Consider the following 26,101-nt stretch of genomic DNA (forward strand, 5'->3'; position numbering starts at 1 on the left):
GCTGCAATGCACCTTTAAAATAAATTAGCACTGCCCTTTGAAGGAGTGTGTGTTGAGTTTGTACATCCACCAGACTTTCGTAATGTCAGCACTCAATATGCACTTATGTCTAAAGTCTGAATTGAACCCTGGGTGAAAAATACTTGGAAATTGTCATTAGTCTGAATGGCAGAAACCTCTTTCCTGTTGGCATAACTGGTTTCCTGATTTCAGATGAAGAGCCCGAGACTTGTGTAGCACGGTGAAACAAAGCTGAGATTTTCAGGGGTCTTGATCACATTTTTGGGATTTTTGCCTCTTTTTAGAGTGGGTCAAAATGTAAATATTACAGAGTAATGAAATTAAACTCTGAATTGTTGATACCCTCCGAATGAAGTGAAAATGATTATTTGATTATTTAACATGAATGGCTTGATGAAATCATTCTGGTTTCTTGTGTACCATTACTCTACCTGCTTCGTTATTTTCAAAAGCACATCCTGAATCTTTGAAGGGCCAGATTTACAAAGGTATCTAGATGTTTAAAGAAGCAAAAGGCACCTAGTCAGATTTTCAAAGGCGCTTTAATGGGAGTTAGGCATCTAACCTGCTTTAGCTGCTTTGGTAAATCCTTCTAGGTGCCAATTGGCATTTTTATGTGCCTACATACCTTTGTAAATCTGGCCCTACAATTCTAACACGAGGATCTGGATTCTGTGCTGTAAAGTGCATAAATCCGAGTGGGATTTTGACCTCAATAAGGATGACAGGATTGGGTTCTCTATGCATTTCAGTGGCATGTATTTATCTCCATAAGTCATTTATTTGTTTCACCGCTGACCTTATTGAACACAGGTATTTTTATTTTCATTATTTCACAGATTATTGCTTATCAGCCCTACGGAAAATCAGTAGATTGGTGGGCCTACGGCGTGCTGTTATATGAGATGCTAGCTGGCCAGGTAGGAATTATATTGCAGCTGTTCTTCAAAATCTAATGAGAGGAACTTTACAAGGCAGTGCATAATAAACGGAAGAAGTATTATGCAACTGTGAGAGAGCCCCTGGAAACATAATAGCAGAGTTTTTAGGTACTCTTCATGGACGGTAAGGCTCAGAATCATCACAGTGTTTTTGTATTGTGTGCCTGGGGGCAAAGCAGAGGGCTTGCTGCTCAAACCACAGTTAATTACAGAGCCCTTTCCCTGCACGTGTAGTGTGATTCTGGTCACCAAATTACACAACTGAAAAAGCAAGTTCTGTACTGCAAAGTGTAGTTGAAGGTAACAAACCAGCTCTAAAGAGCTCTGGTGTTCTCTCGATGTGGGGAAGATTTATGTAAGTGATTCTCCTGAGAGAGTGAGCTGCAACAACCATAGAATTTATCATATGTACAGTGTGTAGCCAGCCTCTCTTGTTCCTTCGCATGCCAAGTCCCAGTAGATTTCTTGACTTATCTTGTAACAGCTGAACACTGTGTGCTGCTCCTGTCTTCTTTTTCCTTTCAAATTCTTCCAAAGATCACTGTGCGTCTGGTCTGTGGCCATCTCCAATTACTTGCAGATTGTTCTGTTGCCTCAACATTTTTGTATTTTATGACAGAAAAAAGATGTGAGAGAAACTTAAGATATTTAACAGTACTGTTACATCTGATGTTCTATAGATGAGTTTCGGGTTTATCTACAGTTTTGGGTTTGCATGTAAAAACCCACCAAAATGACTAATAATCAGAAATAAATTGGAGAATTTGGAAATGTAGAATCCAGCTGCATCGGATAATGTTGGGAGATCCCAGCTTCTTGTTTTCTTATTCTTGCGGAAGTCTGATATGCTTGTGTATTTATTGAGTCTTAAGTCTTTTATATAGCATTATCTTATTAGGATTTTCTGCATTTACAGTAAGTGCTAAGTAATTCCTCCAGGGCTTCTTGGAAGATGTAGATTTGTTTGCAGATAAATGCATCAACATTTGTTTTAATTATGATAGCTGCCTTGAATATGTCTTCAAAAAAACATACGATTAGGCCCAGCAATCTGTAAACATTTATTTGTTTGCATGAGCTCTTGTCTCTGTGTACATTATAACTAACTGGTGCTTTCTTTTCTGGAGTGTTCTTTCTGGGTGATATTCACCCCTGTGCAAAGGGCCACTTGAAGGCCTATGCGACACTTAAGTCCCACTTAAACTCTTAGTTCAGGGTTTATGTGGGACTTAAGCAGTTCCCATGGATCTTGTGCTGGTTTTCTTCATCCTCACACCGTCTTTTAACCACAAATGTAGCCCATACTTGTGACACTGTCTTCCCCTCACAGAAACACTATTTACCCATAAATCAGATGGGAGCATCATTGGAATTACATGACACTTTAGATCAAAGTCATTGAAAGTAATGGCCTAAATCATGTACTGATTAGATTGTTTTAGGATGGCTACAGCAAGGTAACTTTAAAAAGATCTCATTAAAGATAAACAAACCCTTAGATAACCAGCATTGTTGAGTACATTGTAAATGTAAAACTCCTCAATAATGTATCTGCTTTTCAGTAAATAAATAGCATTTATAGGGAATTAAAATTAACACCACATGATTTTACCTCGTTTATTTTCCTTGCGCAGCCTCCATTTGATGGGGAGGATGAAGATGAACTCTTCCAGTCCATAATGGAGCATAATGTGTCCTATCCTAAATCGTTGTCCAAAGAAGCTGTTTCTATCTGCAAAGGGGTAAGCAAGTTGCTTCTGTATCATGGGGTCCTTTTTCAACAGTGTGTGTTAAATAACCAAAGTTTGTGAGTTTGACTGAGTTTATACCACTGGGCTTTTCCAAATATAAACAGTGTCCAGCCCGGATTTTAGGCAGATAACATGGATGATAACTTTCATCCTCACTTGGCCTCTGCCAAAGGTCAGGGCTGCAAGAGTGTGAACTCTTGTTTATTTTGTGGTAGGGAAAGATTTCAGAATCAGTTACAGCCACATACAGAGCAGAAGTTACAAATGGGGTGGTTGTATGAGCCTTTCCCGCCTCTTAAATTGTCTGCACTGTGAGTCAGATCAGGCAAGGTGCCAAGCTGTCTCACCTCTCATAGGTTCCAAATGGGAGCTGCCCCTATGCAGCACTTTGCAGGAGGCACACTGCAGCACTGGCCCTGTGTGTTTGACCTGATAGGAAGAACTGAAGGAATTAACAGGAGGGACAAGGTGGGTGAGGTAGTGTCTTTTATTGGACCAATTTACACAGAGCTGTGCAGCTCAAAAGCTTTCTCTTTCACCAACAGAAGTTGGTCCAATAAAACCTATTACCTCACCCACCTTATCGGTCTAATATCCTGGGCCAACACAGCTACAGCATCACTGCAAACAGTCAATTAAAAGGAGTCATTTTAGAATTTAGATAGAAATTAGCCTGAATGTAAACCTCCAGCCTAAACACCAGTGAGTGGTGAGGAAATTCTGATCCAGGTCCAAGCTTTGTGGCTTAAGGTCATCTCTGATTGTAGGCTATTTTAATGGGGGGTTTTGGGAGCGCATTAATGTGACTGCGGAGAATTAGCTAAGTAAAGTTTGTGTTGACGTTTTTCTGACTCAGTATCATTCCCTGGAGCACCTCATTTCTGTAGCTCTTCCCAAATGTGAATTTCAGATGTCTATTACTTCTTCACCTGGATGAAAATTTTAGTGCGTTTAAATAGACAATGAATTTGGCATCTGCTACCCCAGTTCAGAGTGTCCTTTGGAACTGCATATGTAGTACGGTCGCTGACTCCGTTTTTTTCTTTAAAGATAAAATCATTGAGAAAATGAAAAGAGATTTGATTTATCACAATATATGGAAGGCCATTGCAACATAGCGTAGGAATGGAATAAATGTCTATATCTCAGGATTGAAATTACATAATCCTCCTTCTGCCACAGGTTCAAATCCTATTGGGATCAAGTTAGATCTCCCTTATAAAAAAGAAACATGATGTTCTTTTATGCTATTCACCCAGATTGTTATCTCAAGATGCAGTGTTTGCCATTCATTATTGTAGAATACTCTAGTTGCTGTACATGAGGGTCCATTCTTCATATTCAGAGAAATTAAATTCTGTACAAGTACAGTACTGGTGGGGTATTTTGCCTGAGGATCCTGTATCCTCTGGGGAAATAGGAAAAATCCCATGTCATTTTTCCTAAAATGAAAAGTTTGTCCTAGTGTTTTAGCCAGACTTTGCTCTTTTCCCCCTTACTCTTTGCATTGCCCTTTATGTGAATTGTGACACTCCCCGTCCCAGAAGTGGCTACATTTCAGAGTATCTTTTCTGAAGCCCTTTGCAGTCCTCAAGGTAAAGGATGCTACACAAGTGACACAAAGCTAATCATGTTCATAAGGGAACTGTCCAGATAAATATCACTGTAGCCTAAAGTCTGATCTCCTTTCTTACATTACAGACAACACTTCACATTATTAAAATGAAAGAATTTTAAAAGCTGCTTTTTCTTTTCACTGTTTAATCTCCTTGCTTACATTTGGTATTTTTCTCGGTATTTCTTACGCTGATTTTCCTGTTCTCCTATATTAACAAGAGTGCCACAATGTTTGGGTTGTAAGCATTAAGGGAAATGTTGTTTACATTTTAATTTTAAAAATAATGTTCATTGCAACTGTGGGGGGGGGGGGGGGAGGAGGAGGTTTAGCTAACACAATTAAAAATTCTGGCTCTGATCTGGCCTGATATCCCTTTTCCAACCATCCTGTCTTACATAATAAATAAAATGCAGTATTGTTTAAGAGTTTCATCTGAATTGAGATTGAAGATTACTCAGCTGTGATGTGAAGCTAGGCAGCCAAAGCCCTTAGTTCTATGAGAGCCAGCCTTGAACCTTTTGCTAGAATGATTCACCTGGACTGTAGGATCACTGTATAGCTTGGATTTAGCATCTCTCAGTACCCATTGTCTGCTAACACTGAAGTGTGTTTTATAGTCAAACTGCTTTAATGGCATTCCCAAGTATACTAAGATATTGTCACAAATGTTCCACAAAAGTCACACACAGCTGCATTTATGCTCACACAGCTCTCTAGATTTTTCATTATTAGCAGATTGAGTAGACCCCTCCCATGCAAAAAGTCTGATACTGCTGATATATTTAAAAGTAGAATTTGCATCCAACAAAATACAGTGCGATCACCTCATAATTTTTGTAGTTAGAGGGTCCTATCAGTTTATAATGGACAAAAACGGCTTTCCTAAATCTCAGCTATTGGAATTCCCTCTGTCTATAACGGACAGATATTTTCCTCACAAAAGATACTTTCTGAGCATCTAGTACTCTGAAGAAGGGCAAGTTCAGAGCAGTGTGGGAAAGGTGTCAAGCACAGAAGTGACTCTGAGGAGTTAGATTTAATTTCCTGCTAACATCCTTCAAATCCATATGAACTTCCTGAATAGACCATCATTCAAGGTGAATACTACTTTGCTATGTCTGTGGAACATTTCTGTGATTGAAATGACTCAAGGAGACATGTTATGTCCTTTCATACCCTTTTAAAATCCCTTTCTCGGACACGTGTAGTCTATGAGAATCCAGCAACAGAGCTTCCTATGTGACACCCGGAGAGTAGAATTCAAAGCAGTACCTCCAAGTGCAGATAGTGCTGCTACCGTACTTATTTTTGTGATAGGAAATGTTATTTGTGTGGTGCTGTACTTTTCAACAACATACAATACTTAGCCTCAACTGGCCAAAACCAAGGAATCCTGCTTGCTCTTCAGCTTGTAACTTTTGGTTGGCAACTGTACAACCAATTCACAAGTCTTCATTTTTGGCAGGGGTTATTATTTTAGAACAGAATGTAATTCTAATACAACCATAAGCAACACTTTCTGATGTCACTAGCTGTCAAATTGCACATTTGAGGAAAGTTAACAGAAATGGTGAGCAGCTGTTTTAAGCTTGAAGAACAAGGTGTTTCAAACCTAATGTACATTCTGTTTCCTTAAATCCCTTTTGGCTCCCTGTTTTGTATCATTGCTGTTAACACAAAGTATGATAAAATGATCATCTATGTACATGGACTAGTTTAATCAGGTGAACAAAGATATCTGATCATCTTTTTCAAAAGTAGGTGCCAAGATATTGACTCCTAAATCCATATTTACTAGCAAAATTTTCCCAAAAAGGAGACTACCTTTAAAACCCAACATTCATATTGACTCACCTAAATAAGAGGCTTGATTGACATAAAAGGGACCGCTGGATGTACAAGATTTTTTTAAAATCAAGCTACTTGTTTAGCTGCCTAATATATAAACTTAAGAGTCTGACTTTTAGCTCTATTTTTTAATATGCTGGCTATACATACATTGCTATTAAAGTGATTAACGTATGCAATTCAGTAATTTAAGAGAGTTTTATTGCAGTAGTTGTCGCAACTATTCCACTCATTATATTTCCCATTCTGTAGATAGGGAATATGGCAAATACTACAGTAACATCAAATAAGGAAATGCAGTAAATGCTCATTTATTAATGGCACCCACTGTACTAGAATAAAGAGATTTCAGAAGTCCCATAATATTGGTTGAGGGCTGCATCCCTTAGTTGCCAGTGCTCATACTCATTGGCTGCTCATTTCCTTGCTAATTAGGGTACACAATACTGTTTCAAAGTGTGCATTATTGCTCCTTTTTGTGAGTGTGGTTTTCCTGTGCAGCTGGTATTTAATATTGATCAAGTTGGTATTAAGGGTGGAGGAGGAGAAGCACAGATTAGTTACTGTCAGGAGGCTGCCAAAAAATGACAGATGCGGTAATGGGGTGTCCAGAACACACACAGAAAAATTATCAGGAACTTGTACTTTAAATATTTCAGTGTAATGGAATTTATCAAGTTTAATTGATTGCTGAAGCCGAATAGAGCCTGTTCTGGATATGTACAAGACTACATTGTAATAACAACAGGCTGAATTCAGACATGATGAATGCAGATGTAATTCCATTGTGCCTGCCTATACCATGCCTAAATTTGTCCCTGTATCGGTAAACTTTGTGTAACGAAAGAGGAGAGCAGGGTTTAAAGTGTGGCCTTTAATTTCAGTGCCTACAGGCAATCTCTAGCTTTGAAATAAAGAAATTAACACTTTAAAAATAAAGTATAGCTTTTCACAAGGATTTTATTGCTGAGCTACATCTTGACATGAACAATAACAGTTCCACCTGTGGACAGTCTGTTACTCTTTCATTCCAAAAGTCACTTTAATCATTTGATGTTTTATTAATTTGTAGTTAATGACAAAACACCCTGCAAAAAGGCTTGGCTGTGGGCCTGAGGGAGAGCAAGATGTCAGGGAGCATGCATTCTTCAGGAGAATCGACTGGGAGAAACTGGAGAACAGAGAGATTCAGCCACCATTCAAGCCTAAAGTGGTGAGTGAGACACGGGATGGCTCCCTATTAAAATGCGCTGTCTGCGGTCAAGCCTCTCTGTGGTATGAGGCTAATGCTAACTTGACAGCATTGCAAGACGGCTGTATCCCAAAAGGTGGGACGTTTCTTAAATCAAGCCCTTTGATTATGTCAGACTGCCAGGCAGTGCCGCTAGGACTACTCCATGCTCTAGCCAGTGTAGCTAGGGCATCATCAAAAATACCACAGAATCATTGCTGAGTTCCTGATAGGAAGCCTCTGATACAGCTGTGCTACGTGAAAACACACGGTTGATTAAATGGAAGTCAGTTTGCAGAGATTTTCTGTACAATAAAATCCCTACTTCCTTAATGCTTCCTATCTATGTTTGGCTGAAGTATTGTGACCTATTCTTTTAGACTCAGGCCTTGTCGGTTATCCATGTATTTGCAGCTCAGAATTGCAGTACCATAATGTTAGCTACACCTGAACACCATTCGGAAACCTCATGCAGTGCACAATTCAGCGGCCTGCCTACTTTTGATGGGGTTTCCCCAGAGGGAGCGCCCAACACTTGTTCTCCGCGATCTGCACTGGCTTCAGTTGAAGGAGCTAGGTTTTAATCTGGAAAGCTTTAAATGGCATGGTGCCTATTTACCTGAGAAATTGCCCGTCTCTTTGTATGAGGGTCTGGCAACTGTTTCACTGAACACTTGAACGGATAGCCCATGGTATAACTGTACAGGGATATTTTCATTAAATAGCTTCAACTTTGGACTGTGCTTCCCATATTGGTTTGACAGAGTCCAAGTTGGTTGAATTTCCAGGTTTGCCACAAGGCTCTTCCCCGCTCAGAATTTCTTTCAACTTGTAACATGATTGATAAACAAAGGCTTGTTCTTGATGCAAAGGAGAAAATAGGTTAAATCTGAGGAAGAAGGAGGCCAAAGCTACCAGAGACCCCTGGAAAATGTCTTACTGTAGCAGCTCTCCTCTATAACACTTGTTTTGTTTCTATTTAGTAGCATAACAAGATGAAAGGAATCTATGTAATCATCCTCCATGCAGATGGATGGGGAGTACATGACAGTATAGTATAATTGTTTTATCAGCATGAGTCTGGGTTGGCCACATTACTCAGGAGTGATGAAACCTTGAGTGACGATGGTCATCACAAAGCTTTATACGATACCATGCTATCATGTATTTCTGCACATGTTATGTGTTTTATAGAAAAACAATGTTAGAAATGCTTCGGAAAGTTTTTTTTTTTTTAATGTTATAGTAACTGTAGAGGCAAATTAGATTAAAACTCTTCTATAAATGAATGACCTGAATAGCTTGCCTTTGCTGTGAGATCTGATATTTGGGTACATTTCATGGCTGGAAGTAAATGCTGTGTGTTTCATTAGAATCAACCCTTTCCGATAATATAAAAATGCTCAATTCTTGCTCTCCAGGGTCAGAAGATATCAGACCACAAACCTGCCACTATATAGGACTGAATATTGTTGCTCATGGTCCTTGGACCAGTGTTCTGTATTTACCGGTCAGGGAGGTTGGATGGGAGATGGTACAGACTCTTCATTTATGGAAAAGAAGAGTACATTTCTCTAGCCAGTTGATGGCAGCTGTTTGAAGCTATTCAGAGGTTTGGAATGTTAGAGTAAATCTCACTAAAGATGGATCAGTGAACAGAGGGCAGGTACTACCCAAGGAGAGCATATGTTCTCAGGCGTGCTGGAACAATTTTTATAGTGGGGCTGCTGAGAGCCATTGAACCAAGGTGTAAATCCTGTATATAATGGAAACCACTTCAAGCCTGGGGTGCCGCAGCACCCTGTGCACTGCTATTTCCAGCACCTATGTGTAGTCTTCTCTTGTTGAGAGCCATATGCATACTTTAACCTCAACAGGAGGTTTGCTTGCATACCAAGAGAACTATATACTGGGCTAGTAAAAGTCAGGCTTATCATAAAAAGTGAATGTCACACACAAAGAATTGTGTAAATAAGTAAGGAAATGCACATGGTTCTATTAATGACCATTGATGGTTCTTCAACCTGGCAGACAGCTGGGGAATTGCTCTTTTTCAGACACAAATTATGTACGTTTTTCATCATGCAGTGTTTGTATCAAAATTAAAGCTAAAAATAAACCGTATCTCCGTTAATATCTGTATTTGATCCTCCATGGAACTGAGTGTGCTGAACTCCCACTGAAGTTAAGGAAAATAATCTCAGCACCTCACAGGATCTAGGCCCACGTTTCCCATATGAAACTTTAATAAAGGGTGTAAAGTACTAAAAGCCCAAAATACAATCTAATTCAAATATGTTACATTTAATTGCAGAAATCTATATCACAGCTCCTATTTATATCATCATAGAGGATTAATCACCAGATGTGCTGTTTCTCAGCTGTTGATTATGACTTATTTTATTTATACAGGTTGCTGTTGAAACATACCAAGATAAATCTAGTATTCATGTGGCTGCCTTACTTTCTTAGAGAATCATTTTAAATCCAAATCTTGTGTCCCTTGTTGTTGGTTTACCAACATATCCTCCTATCTAATTCTATTTATGTTGATTTTCAGATTAAAACATCTTCATAAGAGCCTACAGGTATTTGTAAAGCTGGATTTAATTATGTCATTTTGCAGAAAATCTTACTAGGTGTAAGTGGCTCTTGTAACTGAAATAGGGAATCAGTTCCTTGAGGCCCAGTCCTGCAACTTTTACATGCACAAGTAGTTCTTTCTTATATGCGTAGTCCTGTAAGGGACTAACCAGAAGTAAGTGGGTTTGCAGGATGGGACATTTTTTGCTGATAATAGAGGTTCCTGTTGTTCTTTCCTATCATGTTACATTTTTACACTGGTGTAACTAAGAGGAAAATTTGGCCCTGCTTTTATATAACTATATTGAAATATTAAATTGATTTTTATAAAATGCCATAAAACTTTTTGTTTTGACAAACACGTTATAATTAATTATATAAGTAAACTAAAATTGAAGCTGCTAAAGAACAAACTAGACAGTTTTCTCTGGCTACCTGAGATTGAGGTATAATTATGCCTTTCTACGTCTCCTGGAAGTATGTTTTTAATTAATAAGGTACTTCTTGAGTCTCTTCATTTATCAAGGGAAGTCATCAGGGTAACATTTTCAAAAGCATCTAAATCCCATTTTTCAAATTGACGTATGCACTTAAGAATCTATGTATCGTTGACTTTCAGTTCGACTTAGGCCTCTAAGTACCTGAGGCACTTTTGAAAATTTCATTCAATGTCACTTACTGCTGAATGTCAGTCATATCTTATATGCTCTGAACAGTAATAAAATCATAATTCATTTTAGATTTGCAGTGTGGAAATACTTGTATGACCATTTTTACACTAGACAATGAGTGAGGTTCATATAAATAGACTAAAGTCTGAGCCATTGTGTTGCTTACAGTGCATGCTATTATAGTGCATATTATTGAAAATAATATGCTAGGGAATCTATTTTGCTTTTTTGTGCAGGCAATATCCAAATATTTAATACATATGTTATGCCGGCAATATCCTTATTAATTACATGTTCATAGAAGTTTTACATGTGCTTCAAGAGGAGAAACAGACTCTTTAGTTAAAAGTGATGTTTGGCCTTTGATTGTATGGTTGCCTGACTAAGTCCTGATGCATAAACTACATCTTCTGTACGTAAATTATACAAGCCAAACAGCAATCTGTTAATGAGCACATCACAGAATTAGGTAGAAAAAACTATTAAAAGAAAACTGCATCCATTTTGCTTATCCTTGCAGTCTGAAAGTTCACAGTGTTAGACATGCTCCTCATTACGAATAAAGTGTAAACTGAATTTTTAAATAATCTGTTTAATTACCAATTGGCATTTCTCAGGCTACTGTTGCTGATTGATATCTTGCTAAAAGGGATATTTTACTGGCAGCTTCCAGTGTAGGAAGTGGATCTTTTCCATCCTGCTTTAGTACTGGGCAAACATCCATAATAACAATATCAGTGTTTAAAGTTTTTTTTTTTAATATTACACATTGAGCTTTTTATGATGGATAAACCCATATTAAATCAGGATGAGTGCTTTTGTGATAGTCTCTGCCACTGATTTCCTACACTCTGTGTCACCAGTTCCAGTGCTGTATGTCATTTATCTGCAAAAGGAATGCAGCCAGAAAAAATAACATCCAAAACCTCAAGTTTTAAAAAGGATCTGACATACAGGAGAGCTGGCAAGAAGCTGAAGGTTATGACAGGTGCACGTATTCATTGGCTACTGGTACACAGTGCTTATCTGAATTCCTTCAAACCTCATTGGTCTCAAAATCAAGCTAGAACTTCTATAAGAATGCCTTTCACCCTTTGGCTACTTCGAGACAGATAAAACAAGTGACACACACACACACATTGCAGAGCAACTTCTTAACCAATTACACTTTACTCTTTGGTCTAGTCTACACCACCGCTTAGGTCGATGTAAGTTACATCACTCAGTAGTGTGAAAAAAATCACCCCCCGAGTGACATAACTTACATCGACTTAATGTGGTGTCTACACTGCGCTATGTCAACAGGAGATGCTCTCCCACCAACTTAGCTTCTGCCTCTCAGGGAGATGGAGTTCTGGAGTCAATGAGAGAGCGCTCTCCCATCGACTTATCGAATCTTCACCAGACCCACTAAATTGACGCCGCTGCATCGATCAGCAGCACTGAATTAGCTGGCCAGTGCGGACAAACCCATAGACAAACACAAGAAAGACAGAGGTCTGTGGAAAAATAACAAAGCCCACACAAACATCCCTGCCTCATTTTCCTCACCCCTTCAGAGCCCTCTGGGTCTTAGTCAGTGTCCGTCTAGCGGGTCTAGGATTCTTCCTTTCCTCCTGGGCAGCCTTATCTTCTTGTTGTGGTCTCCTTCCCCCTTGCTGAAGAAAGTCCTTTTACAAAGCTTCAGCCCCCTCTCTCAGGTGACACCTCCAAGTGGCTTCATGTCCCTTGTCAGGTGATTCATTGCTTAGTTAAATTCCACCTGGGACACTGGTTGTTCTCGGCTGCAGCCAGCTCATTGTTCTAAAGGTGATTCCATTTGAATGGAAGATCGATCATGTTAATGACTCTTGCTTGCTCTCCATCGTTAGTCTGCTGCTAGGAGCACAGAGAGTCTCTGCTAATGACCCTGATAGCCAAGTCCAAGTTGGAAGTTAAAAGGCAACAAGGAAGCACAGACAGTTTATAATCAAAATAGCATTTACAAAACAAAATGGGGTTTATGGCTAGATACAGACATACACAAATCTGTCATACTCTGCAAAAAAAAAAAAAAAAAAATGAATAGGGAAGAAACACTGCCTTTTTTTTCCTTATTTTTTAAGTGAGTTTAGTTGCTTGTGAAAGATGCCAGACTCTTGGATAGTCTCAGGGATTGATTTCCTCAGTTACCCATCGAACGAATGCCAAATGGGCTAGCTCCTTCTGCCTCAAACCTGAACTGACTGAAAGAGGAAGTTCAAGCCTCACTGCCTGTTCTCTCCTTGGACTTTGTTTTGATACTGCCAGGAAAAGTGTTGTAAGAGATTTTTAGGCAATCTCTTGGCAAATTTTAAACACTATGTATCAAGAGTCAAAGCAGAAATTAAAAGGAAACAAAAACGAGTCTAAAGGTAAATAGTTTTACACTTTGAAATTTACAAGCAATAGTGAATGTGATAGATTGTAATGGGATTCATCTGGATGCCAGATGCAGAATTATTGTTAAGTGACTAAACACATAGCAGAAAGGAGACCTACAATAGAGACATTTTTCCAAAATTTCCCACTGTTGCTAATCCTGTTTCAGCTCCAATAAGGTTAGCAATAATGGGAGCCTTAGTGTAGGCTACTGGGTGCCAGAGGCATTTTTAACAACAATGTTAATTAGATTTCCTCTTAGAAGGAATATCTCAGATGATGCAACATTAAAAACGTTTTTGGCCTATCTAATCAAGGACTCCCAATGTTACTACCACCAGGGTGCCTGAATCAACATAAGCAACTGCTACAGACAGGGCTTAAGAAATCTGACGCAAGCTATATGATGACATATTGTAGTTGCTGTTCATGAATGAGGGTAGGAAAAGATTATTTGGAGACATTTTTTAGACTTCATGTGAAACAAAAAGACAAAAAAGCCAGTTAATGTTTCCCTTTTGTTTTAAGTTCAAGTAATTTTTATACAGGGACAGAGGAGATAAGATATTTTGCATTTCAGTAGATTAAATACAAACTTAACTTCATGTCAGCTAGTGGCAATTTGTTTAGGAACACACATGGAATATAATTAATTGTGTGAGCCTCCCCAAACCATCTCTGATTACAGTGTATAGCTTAGGAAGGGTATGTACCAGCACAGCCCAATAATAAAATATTTGCAGGTTCTAGATTAAATTCTTTTGCAGCTTGAAGGAGATGTCACCTTCCTGCGTGTGTTTAGAATATCCTAATTCTAGCCTATGCAACAGGGAACTGTGACTGAAACAAGAATTTTTCATCAAGATCTAGAACAGTCTTACTCTTCAGAGTTATGCCAGTTACAGCAATTTGTGGTAATAAGATTCATAAAGCGGGTGGTTAGACTATCAGTGATAATATTGTTTAAATGGTTCATCTTTGCGTCATCTTCTTCATGGATAAGCTTCCATTGACTGAAAGAACTTACTGGGCATGATGTTTTCTTTTGGAGGCATGAGATGCATTTGTCAAAGATGTTTTTAAAAAAAAAAAAAGAAGCTCCCCTGTTAAGTAAGCCCCTTTATTGCTGCTTTGAATTGAGTGCCATGACTCTAGATGGATTTGATGGTAGTTAATTGTGGAACATGCTTGCTTTCTCACAACTCTGAAGATGGAGAGTTTTACCCTTCACCAAAATTCAGTTCTGTCCATTCTTGTTCTTCAGCACTTCTGTACCAAAATGCACTGGCTTCAGTGGGCATCGAGGTATTCGGTGAGCACATATTCAGAGCGCTGGGTGAAATGATAAGCAAACTAACATAACTCTTTAACTGGTTGGAGTGTTTTTCTGTTTGTGTTGGTAATAAACTGAACAAATAGCCTAGTGAACACTATAGTCAGTGTCCTGCGCATGCAGTTTTTATTTAAAACATAAGGCATCTTGTGCCCAAGACAGAAAAATTCTTTGCAGCTTTACTTACACTTTATTACTATTATTATTTCTGCTAGTTCTCTACAAGATAATTGGGAACACGGTATAAGTGAACTGTGTCCAAAGTAGCATATGAACCATGCATCTCATCACTTGAGTTCCCTCTACTCCTCTTCAACCCTACCCCAGTTCGCATTAGTGTTAGATAATGCAGACAAGATTCATATGAACCATCTGTTCCCAGGTAGGAAGGTGGTGCATAGTGGTATACCATCCTTGAAGGCTGAATGCAAACATGCCCATTAAATATAATGTAAAGTAGTGCAGACGCCCTACAGAAGTTAGCAGAGAGGAAAGGGGCAGGTATAATGGGAAGACATTTTTGCAGGACTGGTAGTCCTGGCACACACCGCCCAGTATAGCACTGTACCACTAACATCATTGCGGTAACCTGATTTGCCCTTAAGTTCCTTTAGGCTTCTCCAGAGGATACAAAGTCCAGTATTCCCTGAGTGTGCACTCAGTTTCTTCCAGCCAAGCTAATTTTGTTGTGCTCCTTCCATTCCTCCATCCCCTTTTACTTGCAAGTAATGCTGCTTTGCTCTGAGCGTTTTCTGCCCTCCTCAGTACTGCCCTCAACTTTGCCATGAAAACAGCTCTTCGTGTTTGTTCTGACTGAATCGCTTTCTGCGTGGAGCTGATATACACAACTATACCTCTTAGCTGGCCTTTATGAGACGAGAGGTTTCCCTGTCTCTGAAATAGAGCCAGTTGTGTCCAGCCACCTCCTCTGCAGGCCTTTATAACTCCTTCCTTTGGCAGACACAACTTGCCTCTCCAGGCTCTCCATCTTTCTGTTGTCTAAAAAATTTCACGTAGTCTCGATGTGTGGTTTGAAATAAATGTCTTGCAGAGCTGATTTCATGATTGGAAGCTGCTTTAGAATTCAGTATCATTTCAATAACCTTGCAGGGTCCTAGATCCCAGGCTCCAGCTCGAGCTGGAACGTCTACACTGCAGTTAAACAGCCTCTTAGTTTGAGCCCCACGAGCCCAAGTCAGCTGACAAAGGCCAGTCACAGTGTAACTGCAGCGTAGACATACTCTTCAAGACCCAGAAAATAGTATGCTAAACGTGTACCTACTAAACAAACAGGATAGAATTCCACCAGTCTTAATTTACAAAGGGGTCTGCTCATGTTCAACACAAGCTAGCCTCTCAATACTCCAAATGGGAGTTATAATGCATTTGGGTTAGTTTTTCTTTGAGGCAAGACCAAGTATTAAGAAAGTGCATTGTTGTGAACAATGACATACTCATATGAGGTCCAGCTGAAAAAGAGCTCGGAGTCAAAATTCATAGTCAGGTGCATGCTGTAGAATCAGGCTTGGCAGAATTCAATTTTTATTTTTTCACCATTTCGACAGATATCAATGTTTATTTTAAAGTGTTTTTCCTATTTTTACATATTTAAATGTTCCCAGTTGTGGGAAATTATGGGGCTTCAGACCATCGGGGATACAGACAATAATTATTTAATGACAGCAGACACCAAGATATAAAAAGTGAAAGCTTTATAACCGTTGAAACTCAAATTGTCAACATCACAGGTCAAAATATACAAAGTAAATATCCTTAAATTAAACTCTCATGAGTTGGCAAGCAGCATTTTTCTTACTTTGCCTAGCTGTAAATGTCAGTTATTATTGATGGAAGTATTTTTTCATCAGTTTGTGTGTGTGGTGAAATTGACATTCACTGATAAAAATCCAATCCTTCCAAGCCTGTGTATAATGCTGTCGGTAATTGACAGATTCATGCTTCCAGCTTTATATATATGAGTAATTTTACTCACATGATAACTCTGTTGAACAAAGCCATTGCCCATCTACCGGAGTACCTGTAAGGGGAGGTTTGCCCCACCTTTTCCATGCATATTTTCCATGCCATATTCCTGAGCCACACAGTACTTCTGGAAAGAACTCTGTTACATCACAATCCTGTTACTTACTCCATGTGTTACACATTTTTCATTTTCTCTTCACCTTGCATCTTGCCATATGTTTTAACATCAGGGAAGAAAATTGTGTCCTAGCTACCTGTAAAGGTAAAACGTGAGAGAAGTCCACAATATCTATCCTGAATGATTTGCCAAGAGACAGCGCTGCCAGTAGGTGTCGTTGATGGGTTTTCATCTAATTATATTATTTTTTTCCTTTTTCTCTTTTAGTGTGGCAAAGGTGCTGAAAACTTCGACAAATTCTTTACTCGAGGACAACCAGTGTTAACACCGCCTGATCAGCTGGTCATTTCTAACATAGACCAAACAGATTTTGAAGGGTTCTCCTATGTCAACCCACAGTTTGTACACCCAAGCTTACTAAGTGTAGTATGAAGCTGATAGACATGAACAAACCACACAGTGGAAAATGGACCTTTGCCCTAGAATTTTTAGGCCTTTGCCTTGTTGGTTTCAGTTGGGCCTGGAAATTGTAGAGTAAAAAGTTCAGGAGGAGGGGGAGGGAAAAGGACACTCATTCAGGATTTGGCTTTGCAACAAAGAGAAGTTGTCTTAGTAGGAGCTCATGTAATAGACAGTGCCCATTTATTCACACTACTGGCTGTAGGGTTACTCTTATGAAGTCAGCCATTTTTGGTCTATTTTAATATATTTGCATAGTTTCTATTGACCTTTTCCAATTCCCCTCCAGCACTGGAAAAGCATATTAGAAAGAATGCAACAGCATCAAGTAGACTGGAAAAAAAAAAAGCAACCCCCCTTAAAATGGAAAGTCTTCAGCCCTTAAATGTGGATAGCATGGAATGTGAGCCCTCGGCCCTGAGGGACTACTCTTCCTTTTGGTCTTCCTGAAGAAACAGCACAAGTGACTGGAAGGGAGGGGCAGCTGGGGGGCGGGGAGGAGCACTGTGTAAGATTGCTCAAAGCAAGATGTGTCAAAACTACTGCTTTTAGGTACCAGGTTGGTTTTTTTAAGGAAATAAAGTCGGACTCTTGGGCTCTGAGACTCACTTGCAGACACAAATTTAAACAGATTTTCAATAGCAGCCAGATATTTAGGACTGATGGTAACTAGCGCGCAGGGCAAATATTAGCTCAAGGATAAAATTGCATAATTAATAGTAATAAAAATAATAATACTTATGTTAACTTTAATCTCCATGAGATTATTCTGTGATCCAGGGTGCCATTGTTAGTTATATTAATTTAATTTACACCACTACTCAAGTTCATTGTTAGCCAGTTCTATTAATACCAATATTTTGCTATAAAACTTTTGTTAACCAGAGTGTGAAACAGAACTGTAACCCCTTACAACCCACTCACGCTTATTCATTTAGTAGGCTGCAGAACAGGGTAGTAGAGGAGAGCACTGTGTGCAGTTAGTTAATGACAGTGCGGAGTTCAGAGTCACTTCCTGCTTTCCCCAGGGTAACTTAGAAAAATATGAGGGTTTTTTGGTTTAAATTCCACTTTAAATATTGGTTAAAAACCTGTGGAGCTGTAGAACTGAAATAAAAAGCAGTTAAAAATTGTTTTATTGGTAGAAGGGAATTTAATACATTTTGCAGATGCTTCATGCAATGAATTTTGCATGTTTAATAATAACCCTTAATAAGCAAATCTCTATTATTGACATAATCGTATCAAGTATAGAGTATTAAAAAAATTATAAGACAAAATTGTGCTATGTTTGTGAAGGTTCTTGTTCTAAATGAGCATTATTATTTAGATTTAGCTTAATGTTTTCTTGCTAATTTTTTTCTGTTTTTGTTTTGTTTTTTTTAGTTTATGGATATGGTCAATGGAATAGGATATGCTATTTTTCTTTTAAATGTAGATCTATTTTTAAACAGTAATGGCTACTTGCAGGTTTTATACAAGATTCAATGATGCTTCTCTTTCACATCTATTACTTGCAAAAAAGAAAATAGATTTTCTTTATTTGCAGTGATGAACACTGTAATTAATGCAGTCTTCTCTTGTAGCAATCACCTGGTTAAAATGATTGTTATTTCCTTTTAGATCTTACTAGAAGATATTGATTCAAAGATCAGTAAATACTTTTGTGCATATTTTGGTTCCATGATGGCACGTAAATTGGTATAGTCATTTCCTTTTCCTTTTGCCTCGCTAATGTTAGCGATCTTAGACATATTTTGCCTTCCGGATGTGTATGTCAGTGCCAGAAGCATGTTGTCTCTTTTGCTGCATGCAGAGTGATCTACCGTTTTTTTCCCCAGCATGTAAACTTACTCTCACGCAAAGTAAAATATTTCCCATAAAATACTTATGAACGAATCAGAATCTGTAACGAAGGGTGCAATTTCCTTAACATCAGTTTTCTATTACAATAGATCATCTAAACTGTGCCAAAATACTGTGGAAGGGCACAATCCTGTAAACTGTTACTCATATGACTATTCCTTACCTCCTTGAGCAATCTCACAGATTGCAGTGGAGTTATGTCTGGGTGAAATTCAGCCATGTGCAGACGGCCAGTATAAAGCTTATGTATCTCTTCTATTCTCAAAAGTTGAGGGTGTCAGTGGTGCATAGTCCTCATGACTTGTGCTGATCTTTTGCACAGGAATGGATTTCACCCACAGATACTCCTATTGCAATCTCTGGGACCACTCTCATAAGAAAAGGTCTACTCATGTGAGTATGAGTTTTTGGGATCAAGCTCAAAGTGAATGAGTAATCCTGGGCTACTGGTAAAATGGAACATTTCTGAGATCTTAGAGAAGCACACTGCAAATGAGGAGCACTATAAACAAACCAGAGCTCAAGCTATTGCTGAACTACAGAAACTTTCAAACAAATTTCAAAACAAAATTTAAAATTATTTTAGGAATAATAATTTAAAACAAAATCTGTGTCAAAATATTAAGTTATCTGCCAAACCTGAGAATGAATTGTCTTGTTTGTGTATCATATATATCTTTAAAAACATGGGTATGCAACATAAAGTATGTGGACATCTGTATAATTTCATGACCTTCTACATTATTCTAATCTACTAGCATTGACTCCTGACACAGGGTAGGGACAGCAAGGCATCAAGCCACATTTGATGATGGGTTCAGTAGATTACTTCAGAGGCTCAGATTTAGAATAAGGGGCTGTTAACATCACAGCCACCGATATTGACAGGAGCTGTCATTAAATGTACTCTAGGGGTACATCTGCCCTGCAATAAAAAACCTCCGGCACCTAGTCTCAGAGCCTGGTCAACTGAATTGGGCTCATGGTGTGCAGGGCTACAAATTCCAGTGCAGGTGTTCAGGGTCGGGCTTGTGCCTGGTCTCTGAGACCCTCCACCCTTGCGAGGCTTCGGAGCCATGGCTGCAGCCCAAGGCCAAAGATCTATACTGCAATTTTTAACCCCACAGCCCGAGTCCTACAAGCCTAAGTCAGCTGACTCGGGCCAGTCATGGCTGAGCCAGTAGTCTTTTATTGCAGTGTTGGTGTACCCTTGGAGTATGATGTTGGGTGTTAGGTAACGGAGAGACTTTGAAAAGGAAAAATAGAAAAGGATAGCAGAGCACAGGAGATTTAGAGATGAGAGAAGCCGCTGGGGAGAAATGGAACAGAGCCAAGCTGGACAGGAGATTGGTAGACAAGATATGGAACTTCTGTTTTCCTTACGTGATATCAGTGGTGAAGTGGAGCTATGGAATTCATAAGTTGTAGACCCACATTTTAAATGTTAAACAGTACTGTGCCTACTGGGGCATAGCATTAAAGGGCTGGTCCAACATCCAAACCTCAAAAAGATTTGCTTTTGTTCATTTCCTCAAGATTTTTCATTTTTATTTTCTTAAGCATTTGCACATGCTCTGCAGTTGGTAAGGTTAAAAACAGGAAGTCATCTCTGATCGTGTTACCTCAAAGTTCCTGTGATTGGGACCTCTCCTGTCTTCTTGTGTAAGTTTTTGTAATGCTAAAAAGGGGTACTGTGAACTCGCCCATCCTGCAAGAATAAGGCAATATTGTGCAGAACTGTCTAAAAGTGACTGTCTAGACAAGTTATCGTTAATTTACTATACCTTACTCATGAGGTTTCATATGAGCCCTGATGTTAGGACCAGCCCTTTACACACAATTTAAAAGGCACATCCAGTGATTTCCTTATGATTTGGAAATGCATTATAGAAAGTAAAACCCTAAGTGTACAGCAAAAGTGTTCCTAATGCCATTTTAATACAGCTGTTGTTTATTTATCAGATATCTATATACAGGTGTGGCTGTCCAGAGAACTTTGGTTAACATGAGTAGTCAACATTAAAATGACCTCATTTAAGTTAGAACCTTTCCCGTTGAGGCGACAAAACCCCCTGATATCATGAGTTTGTAAAACTAGAACTGACATTTTGTTGCATTAATATTTAGGTCAAAGTTTTAAGAGCCTGATTTTATAAGTCCCTGAATGGACTCTGCTCCTGTTGACTTCTGAAGGAGTTGAGTGCCCCGGACCCCCATGATTAGGTAATATTGACACTATGCTGCAGCAGTTGTAGGTGCCTGTTGGAGATTAATTGGGCTGAGGGCCGATAAATGTAGAGATGTCCCAAAGAGGTTGTTAAAATCTCAATTCATAGGGAATTTTAACTATTGAGAAAAAGTTTTGGCTTCAGGCTGCTAATCTGAAACTGCTTGCGATTGACCATGTTCCATTTTTCCCCTAAAAAACCCCCCCCCCAATCAACTGCATATTTTTAAAACGAGTGTGTTTTTAAAAAAGAAATTATAAGTAACATATCTCTACATAATGTGTTAGAAACACTCTCTGTAGATGCAAAACTCTGTCCATTTCCCAGGTTGAGGCAAAAAGACAGCTGCATTAGTGAGTAACCCGTGAAATAAATGGAGTCTATGTGTTCCTGTCTGTAGGTGAAATCCACCCGTATGCAGAGAGCTAGCACAAGCCTTGGAACCACTTAAGTCACACATAAGCCCTCAAGGAATGAATTGGTTCCTATGCCTCCTACTGGCCCTCTTCATGGGGTGGATTTTACTCTGTGGGCAAAATCCTTCAAGTCTTTATTTACGTCCTATTGATTTCAGTGGGATTACTTGGGTGAGGTAAGGACCGCTATGTGAATACAGACTTGAAAGACAGAGCCAGTTGATCTGCACTCCATTCCTATTGCTATCAACAGGAATTGCACATGCATAAAGAGAGAATACACTCCTAACATTGAAAATTCCAACGTAACCCAGGTTAGAAATGCGGGGGAGGAGGAACGGACATTTAGCCTTTAGACCTTTCATACGCTGCAGAAATAAAATGTGATTTTTCTTTTAGAACCTAAATACAATTACACTGTCAAAACCATCCATTAGTGAATAAAGCAGGGGTGGGCAAACTTTTTGGCCCGAGGTCCACATCTGGGTGGGGAAATTGCTTGCAGGGCAGGGGGTTGGGGTGCGGTGTGTAGGAAGGGGCTCAGGGCAAGTGGTTGGGGCAGAGGAGGGGTGCAGGATGTATGAAGGGGCTCACGGAAGGGGGTTAGGGTACAGGAGGGATGTGGAGTGCAGGAGGCGGGTCAGGTCGGGGTTGAAGTTCAGGAAGGGAGTTGGGGGTGCAGGAAGGCTGTGGGATGCAGCAGGGGGCTCAGGGCAGGGAGTTGGAGTGCAGAAAGGGCGCAGGGTGCAGGTGGGGGCCCAGGGCAGGGAGATGGGGTGCAGGATGCAGGAGGGGTTCAGGCTCCGGCCCGGCGCCGCTTACCTAGAGAGGCTCTGGGGTGGCAGCGGGGCCAGGGCAGGCTCCCTGCCTGCGAGCCCCGGCCCCGCACTGCACCACTCTGGGAAGCAGCCGGCATCAAGTCCCTGCACGGCCCTGGGGGGGGGGGTGGGAGGAGGACACAGGGCTCCGCATGTTTCCCTCGCCTGTGGGTACCTCCCCAGAAGCTCCCATTGGCCGTGGTAACCCGTTCCTGGCCAATGGGAGCTTTGCGGAGAGGTACCCACAGGCAAAAGCAGGGTGCGGAGCTCTCTGCCGCCCCACCCCTACCCCCAGGGGCTGTAGGGACGTGGTGTGGCCGCTTCCCGGAGCAGCGGTGGCAATCCTGCGGGCCGGATCCAGCCCATGGGCCATAATTTGCCTGGCCCTGGAATAAAGTAACCTACAGCATGTGTACACTCTGATCCTTTAAAATCCTTCCTGTCCTGCAGGGTCAATTCCATGGGAAAACAACTGAGCTCCTGTAAATCAAACAAGGGGAAAAGCCTCTCTCCTTGTAGGAAAGGTGGAATGTTAAAGGTCCAGAGTTGCAATTCCTGATGACACTTATGGGTATTGGTATTCTACTGTTGAGAATAGCCCACTTCCACTTTAATTGAATTGTCTCGATAGCACTGACCCCGCACTTGGTAAGGCAACTCCCATCTTTTCATGTACTGTGTATATATACCTACTTACTGTATTTTCCACTCCATGCATCTGATGAAGTGGGTTTTAGCCCAGGAAAGCTTATGCCCAAATAAATGTGTTAGTCTCTTAAGTACTCCTCGTTGTTTTTACTTATGGGCATGTTTCCCTTCGGTGCATGCACATGACTCCAGTTAAACTGAGCGGGAGTTACATGCAATCATCAAAGGGAGAGGATACTCCATACTAAGCAAAGCACAACATTGGAAACACCAGTGATAAATCTTTGATATCATTAGAAAGGGTATTTGGAGTATTTGGTCTGCAGTAGCTGTGCTAACCTGCCAAGGAATTTCTGGAAATGTAATATGATTTTGTTTGTTTTAGTCATTGCCATAAATTATTGTGTATGGTTTTTGTTTCTTTACAAACATCCGTGTCAAATACAGGAATTCAGTTAGATCTGTGCTGTTAGTTAGGGAGACATTTAGCTACATTAAAAACTAAAAGATAGTATATAAAAGCCAAACCACTTTTTCCTTCAATTCCCTAAACTTAGAAACTATTTCAAATGTTTAAATGAAGTGTTATACAAAAATTGACACAGTAACCATGTCTGATTTCATATCAATGAATAGTGGTGCCAGTAATGATTGGTAATTAAATAGCCTTATAATGGATTATAGTCATGCACTAAAGCCCTCCTGTTCATAAGAAAATCGAGAGGAGGGGGTGCTCTCGTGTTCTGAGCACAGGTGTGGGATACATAAACATGTATTCTGATCCCAGGTCGATCACTGACTCCCTCTGTGGCCTTGGGCAAGTTACTTAACCTCTCTGCCTCAGTTTCCCCATCTGTAAAATGGGGATAATAATACTTACCTCCTTCACCAGGTATTGTGAGGACTACTTAGTTAATGTTTCTAATGACTTTTAACATGAAAAGTGTTATGTAATTGGAAGTATTATTATAATTTTTTAATAATAAATAAATCAGTTTATTCAGTTCACATGGTGTTGCTGGATATACCATGCTATTTATACTTTTATATAACTTCAGTAATTCTACTAAAACCATTTAAAAGAAATAACATATCTGTTTCTTGTAGGATCTGGAGTACAGCTTAGCTCTTGTTAACTGAACTCGTATCACAATGTGAAGTGTTGCTTGCCAGTCATGTAGAAGTCCGTTGCACTACCCATTTTCCAACTACTGAGACTTCTTTGTGCAATTTAAAAAATTTTAGCAGAATTGATTGTAGAGCAAAATTCCATATGGCTAAATAAAATTGACAACCCAACTGGTTTCTAGTCACGCTCAGTTATCTCTTTTAACAGGGGGAAGTGATCTTTTGTTTGCAGTTTTCCCATCAGTGAGGATTTTGCTCAGCTGGTAATTTAACTTGCATCTGTGAGGTGCTGGGCTCCTGCTTCATCCAGCTCCATGCTTAGCTACAGCGTCACAGATAGTTCAACTTGCAGGGGAAACAGCCCCAGACACTATATTTTTCTTCTATCTGTGATGACTGGCTAAAAATTCTGTAATGTTTATAAATCATTTTAAGGATAGAAATGCAAAAGCAATAGCAACAACATTGATCATGTTGCAGGCCTTAGCCTGCTTCCATTGAAGCCATAGAGCTGGATTTCACTCTGGTTTATGACTGGTGTAACTTCATTCACTCATTTTTAACGTCCCCTGAAGTCCAGTGATGCAAGGGCACAATCCCGCTGCAAGTAAACTCAGGACGTTTTTCTATTGACTTCGATGGGAGTCAGAATAGGTGGTAGGTGAGATCCAAATCTGTTGCCCTTTTATGTCAATGGGCGCAGACTGGGCCATATATTAATTTTTGATTAGAAGGACCTGTCGTGAAATCTTCAGCTAATAGCAAGTTATTTTTTATAATTTATAAATAGGTGAAAGAAACAGATTTTGAGAACAATAATCTTTGTTTTTTAATCTTTATGAGCCCCCATTATTATTTTTTTTTTTTAAGAAAAAAAGAATAATTTGAATTGATAAAGTAACAAACTGTTGGGTTTTTTTCCCGGTTGAACAATTGTGCAGAATCAGCATTATTTGCGCCCTTGCCTGTAGGGCTCAGTCTTGCTGGTCACTCTGGCTCTGATCCAGCCAAGCGCTTCATGGTACTTTACTTTAAGCACATGAGTAATCCCACTGGAGTTAGAACTACTCACAGGCTTGTAGCTCAGAATGTGCTTCAGTACTGTACTCGATCCAGGGTCATCGTGCTCCACACCTTGCAGAACTGAGCCGTTAGCCCCGTTCAGTAAAGCATGTAATCATATGCTTAAGTCCATCTGTGCTTAACTTCCAGCAGCACATGCTTAAGACCCATTGAAGTCAGTGGGACTTAAACGCATGCTTGAGTGTTTTGCTGAATTGGAGCCTTAGTGAGCATTCTTGCTGTAAGGCGAAGATTTAACACTGCCAATTTATTTCCCCGGAAAGAGTTTCAAATGTATTCTCTTCTTTGAGTTACGAGAATGAATGTAAAAGCTTAAAAATGCAGCTCACAATACTTGTACTTTTAGCAAGATAATGTCTGTCTTTTATAGAATACGCCTGAAACATTTGAAATCATTGCATTTGTTGTGTTAACATTCTTTTATTTTTTTATCAAGGAATAATATCACCTTGAAATCATTAACAGTGAAGGATATCATTTTAAGACACAAACTTTGTTTTTATAAAGAGGAGAACATTATTTTCTTATTATTTAATTGCAAGATACTATAGGAAAATGTGGAGAGGTGATTCATTTCTTAAAAAATATTGGAAGAATAGCTGGCAAGATTGATGTATAAATTACTGCATTGTTTTTTCTTAGTTCTTTAACCTTTAATCTTTGTTTGCATGATATGCTTTTGTTAAATATTAATTGTAGTTTGAAAGCAAGTGTGTCTGAATAAAGATGCTTGATCATTGCTTTGTGTTCTTTTGTCTGGCTTATATCCTTTGGGGAACTCCAGTGACTGAATTCTTTACTGTAAAGTTAGGGGTGGACCTTAGCTCAGGTCCAGCATGTCCCCAAACTTTGCACTGCTTAGATCCAGGGATTTGGCTTAGCCAAGCTATGAAGTTCAGAGCTGGATCTGAATTTCCCACTATTACCAAAGGATCATTTGGTTGTAAATATCCAACA

General features: G+C 39.5%; 1 protein-coding gene across 1 annotated transcript in view; it reads left to right on the forward strand.

The window, feature by feature from the left end:
- Positions 1–25,883, forward strand: part of PRKCA (protein kinase C alpha) — a 317,605-nt gene extending 291,722 nt beyond the window's left edge. The window contains exons 14-17 of the mRNA XM_048817528.2: positions 861–941; positions 2,597–2,704; positions 7,252–7,392; positions 16,766–25,883. Of these exons, the coding sequence (XP_048673485.2) occupies positions 861–941; positions 2,597–2,704; positions 7,252–7,392; positions 16,766–16,930 (495 nt within the window). The 3' untranslated portion in view covers positions 16,931–25,883. The remainder of the gene's footprint in view (positions 1–860; positions 942–2,596; positions 2,705–7,251; positions 7,393–16,765) is intronic.
- The last annotated feature ends 218 nt before the right edge of the window (positions 25,884–26,101 follow it).

This window comes from Caretta caretta, chromosome 14, assembly GCF_965140235.1.
Source record: "Caretta caretta isolate rCarCar2 chromosome 14, rCarCar1.hap1, whole genome shotgun sequence".
NCBI lineage: Eukaryota > Metazoa > Chordata > Testudines > Cheloniidae > Caretta > Caretta caretta.